The sequence below is a fragment of the Rhopilema esculentum genome, chromosome 11 (genome assembly GCF_057945365.1).
Source record: "Rhopilema esculentum isolate cy_ngs chromosome 11, ASM5794536v1, whole genome shotgun sequence".
NCBI classification, from domain to species: Eukaryota; Metazoa; Cnidaria; class Scyphozoa; order Rhizostomeae; family Rhizostomatidae; genus Rhopilema; species Rhopilema esculentum.
The window spans coordinates 2,415,946-2,421,951 of NC_142825.1; the positions used below are offsets into that span (position 1 = coordinate 2,415,946).

The 6,006-nt window shown below is 36.5% G+C and overlaps 1 protein-coding gene across 1 annotated transcript; it reads right to left on the bottom strand.

The window, feature by feature from the left end:
• Positions 1-1,158: 1,158 nt before the first annotated feature.
• LOC135693417 (guanine nucleotide-binding protein G(olf) subunit alpha) lies at positions 1,159-3,876 on the bottom strand. Its single transcript, XM_065211898.2, has one exon. The coding sequence runs from the start codon at positions 3,607-3,609 to the stop codon at positions 2,467-2,469; it is 1,143 nt and encodes a 380-aa protein (XP_065067970.1). The 5' UTR covers positions 3,610-3,876; the 3' UTR covers positions 1,159-2,466.
• Positions 3,877-6,006: the final 2,130 nt, after the last annotated feature.

Here is a 6,006-nt window from a genome sequence, read left to right on the forward strand (position 1 = left end):
CAATTATTTTTTGTGGATTTAAGTACATTTTGGAAATTATTGGGGAAAACTGACTCCACCTACGCCGGTCTTCGTAGCCCCTGTGTAAAATTTGGTTTTTCTAAAAAACTTGATTGCGATATGATTGTCAAGGATTTTGCAGATTTGGCTCCTAGGATAATGGTTTAGAAACTAAAGTCTGATTCGATGCAAATAATAACACGCGAAGCGAGATAAAGAAAATGGAAGAAAAAGCCAGCCCATGACTGCTATTGTGCGTGATTGGAAACAGAAGAATTGGCGCGTAGAAATGACATAGCTTGCAACAAACATACCTACAAAAAAGGGCGTTCTTCAGATTCTCAAGGGCGTGGTCTGCAAAAGGATTCCTGGAAAGCCCCTGAATTACCTTACTCGTGTATCAAAAGATATGACTTGAAATTCCTAATCATTTGAGATCTGCATTATTTGAAAAAATTTTGAAAGTAGTTGTCAAAAGATGAAATTAGCCATGCCAGTGGAAGGGGTTGCATTTAAAGCAAATATAAAGCGTCATACTGTTTAACGAAATAAGGACATACTCTGACCCTGGCTCAAACATTTGATCTTGGAATGGGGATGCCCTCCAAAACGAGACACAGTTGCACAGGTAAACAATTGACTACTTGTGATGGTGGTACCCATAAATTACTAATGTGTCAGTTGCTGGCAGTCAGATAAGCAATTTTAAATGGATGAAAAATGAAAAAGTTTATGCAAACAAGACAATTCTGTATTGTTAAGATTAAGGAGGTTAAGATGAAAGGCAGCATCGCTGGGAAAAGTCCAATTTCTTCTAGAGCCAAGAAACTCATGCCCATTCCTTAGAGTACTACAATACCTGTATGCAAATGAATCTTGATAAATGCTCAAGTTCATAAGATATTCAAATGAAAAAAACCTTTTTTGCTATTAAATTATTAAATCATTACAAGTTTGCTCACTGTCACTATTTATAGAAGAAACAAAATTGGTTCCTTTGTCTACAGTCTCGAGTCTACAGTTCTCTTGTCTAGGTCACCTAGTGGAGCTTTATATCTGATAAAAGAACGAAATTCTCAAAATTTGTCGCCTGATCCCATTAGCAACAAAAATTATTAGAAATGCAATAAAAATCTGAGACAAAAATAGATGTGGATGTATCAACTAAACATAATCAATTGTAACATACAACATTATCTTTTCTAAATCAATAGGTACTTTTCGCAACTTCAAATGCTAAAAATTCTAACTTCATAAATAATTTTGGTAATCATAACATTGATTTTTAAACGAAAAACCATCCTTACTTAATGGAAGGAAGCCAAGATCAGGTCTTGATCATCATAAATTTGTCTGGTAAAAACTCAAGTACATACCACCTATCTGAACGTATTACTAAAATTGATTTTACAAGATGCCCTTTTTTAAAAATGCTTTTGTCAAATTAGCTTCTTGGTATACTGGTAAACAATCAACTGCAGCAAAAAGACAAACTGAAAAGGTGTTGTGTTCCCTTCTTAAGAGACTTTACTATCTTAAAGTGACTAACTCCTTCACAAGGTTTTAGAAAATATGATAACATTTTTACTCCAATAAACCTCAATTTGAACTTATATCATCTAAGAGTCAAGAGTAGTTTCGCACAATATTTGATCAAACTTCACAAATTCACTGACTTTAATGCATAAAGCGCTCATTACAAGTCAGATTCACAAATCAAGAAAACAAACCATCGTCTAAGCCACACTTTGCCTTAGCTTTTCAATGGTGTTGTTCCCAAATAACTAATCTATATGATGCTAATTATTTAATTTCAGGTTTCTAACAGAAAAATAAGTTAGAATTTCACATAATTGGGTAATGCTATTTATAACCTGTGAAACTTTGTTTTGATTTAAGCCAGTCAATGAAAATGTCTTTATTCATCATATATAACATTCTGTTTTCAAATTCTACACTTAAGTAACAAAAATATTAAATATTGGCATCAATTTTTCTGGCTTTGGCTTCTTGTGATCTAGCATCAAGTAAAGCAGTATATATTCTGCAGAAAGCAAATATGTTTCATGAAACTTTATGTTCCAAAACAATTATTTATCTTTAATATAAAATTTTGTTCTCATTGATTCTTTTCAATGAACCTTTTCAATTTCTAGACATCTAGTAAACACTGTAATGTAAGTATTTCTGGCATTCAGTTGCTAGCCAGCCAATTTTTCCCGCTTATGGGTGATCAACATATTGTGCCAACCATGGTTTCACAAATCATGCTGGTACAAACAATTGACCCAAAGAACGAGCACTCCCTAATTGATATACAAAACAGAAGTCATTAACAAGGTAGTTTTGTTTTCAACACCTACTAAAATTTCCCTTTATAAGACAATTACAAATAAGTATACTACCTCCAACCCTTCTAATTATTTCACAAAAATAAAACTATCCTTTCATCTTTCTTCTTTTGCATTAGAAAGAAGGTAGCACCCCAATTTTACGAAGATGTTCCCGTTGAATAATAAACCTACAGCTATCAAAGATACGTTCGATATTTTTGGTATCCACTGCACATGTGAAATGAGGATAACAGTCATGGTCTTTATGCACAGTATTTTTGTTCTCACTGGCAATACTGAGAAATATGTCTCTTATGAAATATTTTGCACGCAATACTTCTTCTGGGCTGTCTCTTACAGCCTTTTCAGGTGTTGCATAACGAGCATACTCAGGGTAGTAATCTTCTAGCTTCGATTTTCCAGCCATTATTTTGTCACTCAGTAAATCCTGTTTGTTTAGAAATAGTATTATTGCGACATATTTAAGAAACCTATTGTTCCATATTTTATTAAAAAGCTCAATGCTTTCCTGCAATCTGTTTTGGGTGAGATCTTCTCTCAGGGCAATATCATAGCTGCTGCATGAAACGACAAAAATGATTGCAGTGACATCATTAAAACACTGTATCCACTTCCTTCGCTGGTCTCTTTGCCCACCAACATCAAACATGTGGAAGGTCACCATTTTTCCTGGCTTACCGATAGTAAACTGGGTTTCCGTTATTTCTGTAGTCAACACGCGACAACGTAGTATATCTTGATCGGTTGGTAAATACTCTGCCCTTCTAATGTCATCGACTCTTTCAAAAAAATACTGTGCACTGTCTATAAGTTGATATTCATTCGACCTGTGAAAACACTCTCGGAAGCCTTTGTCTGACCAAAGGACCTTGACATGATCATAAAATTCGCTTGGGTATGTAAAGTCGTTTGAAGAAGCAAAGTGCAGCACCCATTCTGCATGTAAATAGTTTTCCTTGCAAGCAAGTTCTACAGGCGGCTCGATATCATCCATTGCCTTTAAAACTGTAATGACAGCTTCGCGGACATTTCGTTTAATCTCATGCACAATCGTCAAACGTTCGTCATCACTGAAGCCATTTTGGTGCAATATCTTCATCTGTTTAACCAAGGTACTTTTTCCACTTTCACCCGCTCCAAGCAACAACAAACGGTGTACGGCCTTATACTTTGCACTTTCATTTTCCAGGTAGTTATCGATTTCTTTGCTATGCCTCTGGGCTTTGTCCTCTCCTAAAAAAGGGCAACAGCTCATTGCGACGAATCTACTTCACCGGCCTAGGTGGATAGGCTTGAGACACCAAAATAGCATGTCCATTCATTATAACATGACTAGCAAGTCCGACGAAAATCAGCTGGAGGAGACATTCATGCAATGGATTCTTAGTTGACTGCCTTAGCTGATTCAAATCGCCAAATATAAACACGTTTCCTTCTCCATTCGTCCTAAATGTCGCCGTCAACTGGATTGCCATCAATCGTTTCTATATTTAGAACGATGTATTGACAATTATAAGTTACCATACCATCGCTAAAGACCAGACCACAAGATCGGAGCTTCCTATAATCGCCCAGTCCCCATTAGATAATACAGCAAGTGTGTAAAGGGGCTGGGGGCACCCACAATAAAGTAGCGTAGCCATAGACGTAGGAAGAAATTCCAAAATGGGGGCACGTGTAGTGTAAGCAACTCTGGCAACTCTGTCAGAGCCTCCGACAAATGGGGGCCCGGGGGGGACATGGTCCCCTCAACTTTAATGCAAAACAACAGAGCTTTTTTCAAACTCTTTTGTTATGATTGTGAAATTTTCCCTTGGCCCACCCACTTTTCAACATGCATCGGAGCCCATGTCTGGCCCCCGTTTCTAAAAAGTACATGAAGTATCCCCTGTGCCCCGTTCATTATGTCGATGAGCATACCCAAGGCGGTAAACTTGTAGCGGTGGGGGGGGGGAGGCATCAAGGGGTGTTCCCAGAATATCTTTGACAACGCTAGTGCCAGAGCATTGACTGGGTAATTGTACAGAGATACTGTTGAACCCCGGATGCTACAATCTCTCGAAGAAGTAGAGCACGAATCAAGATAATGAAGATGATATGTTTTGTTATAAAACCTTATTGTTATCGATATTGTTTAACATTGCTGGACACAACCGGCTTTAGGAATACCATCACGCCATTGTTAACTAAACACTACATAAGCTTTCTTACCTGCCAAAAAATCATATCCACACTCTTTCAAAAGAAAACTCGTTGATGTGCAATAAAATTCTCAAAATGAAAGTTTTTGTAAAAATTTCTAAATCTTGAAGTGGCAGAAAATTTAGGCAGCGCTGAAAAATCAAACTCTAGACTTGCTTCATAACGAAAATTGACCAAGAACCACACAAAAATGCAGACAGAAATAAAGATTACGAAATTGATTATATTTACTTTAAAATTTCTCATCAAATCCAAATACGAAACTTTTTCTAAATATCTACGAAGTGCTTGCAGGGAAGAAAGGTTCTCTGATTATAAGGGGAAGGGACATAAACTTTTCTGAAACCTATGTACATTAAGAGACTGACAAAACCCTATGGCTTTATTTTTGTATTTGAAAACCTAATTTCTGAATACCAAAGATAAAAGCTGATAAATTATCTTTAGTTTATTTTGCGGGACCTGTTCAATCCTGATAACGGGTTTTGGTTACACTTCTGGTTGAGCACTACTGTAGCATCAATACAATTTGAAGTTGCTTTTGAATTGTCGCGGAAGAAGAAAGAACACTTTATAAGGTGTATCAAAGAAATGATTAAGCTTTAATAAATAAAATGTTGCCTAGATATAGGACAATTCATATGATAAAGACCAGAAAAAATTATTGCCCGTGGCTATAAGAGCGCTGAGGCTCTCGTTGCCAAAAGCAAGAACAACCTAAGAACATGACCTGTCCCTGACGAAATAAGGGAAATAGCAGTTTATTTTTTGAAAATTTACCCTTATCTTAACATAATTGAGCACACTTCATCGGCTAGACTACCGCGGAAAACTCTTTTTTGGTGATATAAGAAAAACATTATATTATTCTAGTTGTAGAAAAATCAGTTTTGAAATCAGAGCCTCCACCTAACCTCTGGGCCGTCGCTAGCTATTATGCTCAGTTGGGGGGGGGGGGGGGGAGGTAGGGGGTGCTCCTATCCAATTTTCTGACAAAGTTGGTGAACCTTCCATTACTTGCTGACAATTCTAAAAATTTGCTAACGAAGCACCCCTAGATGTTAAAAATCCCTCGTTTTTAGAACGAATTTTTTTCCAAGGGGTGTCGAAATATGGCCTCAAGGATATTGTAAACAACTGTGCAACAGATTCGATTTTACAGCAAAAAACAATTTTGCTAAATTTCCTTTAAATGTTTTTTATTTCTCAAACGCGTTTTTTTATCTCAGACATTTACGTTACTGAAGACAGACATGTCTAAAAACCATTATCTTGTTTTGGCTTCAGGAGGGTTATTAAAGAGTAACACAGGAAATTGGGCTTGTTTAGACAATTTGGCAAACTATCAAAGCAGAATTACTTTGGCCCTTATTGAAATAATCCATGCTAATGACGATAAAAATAAAACTGTCTGTTTTTCAACTTCACTTGAAAACTTTCCGTGTGGCCA

Bases quoted from the DNA above. Each gene is read 5' to 3' on its own strand.
- LOC135693417 (XM_065211898.2), bottom strand. From the start codon at position 3,609: ATGAGCTGTTGCCCTTTTTTAGGAGAGGACAAAGCCCAGAGGCATAGC.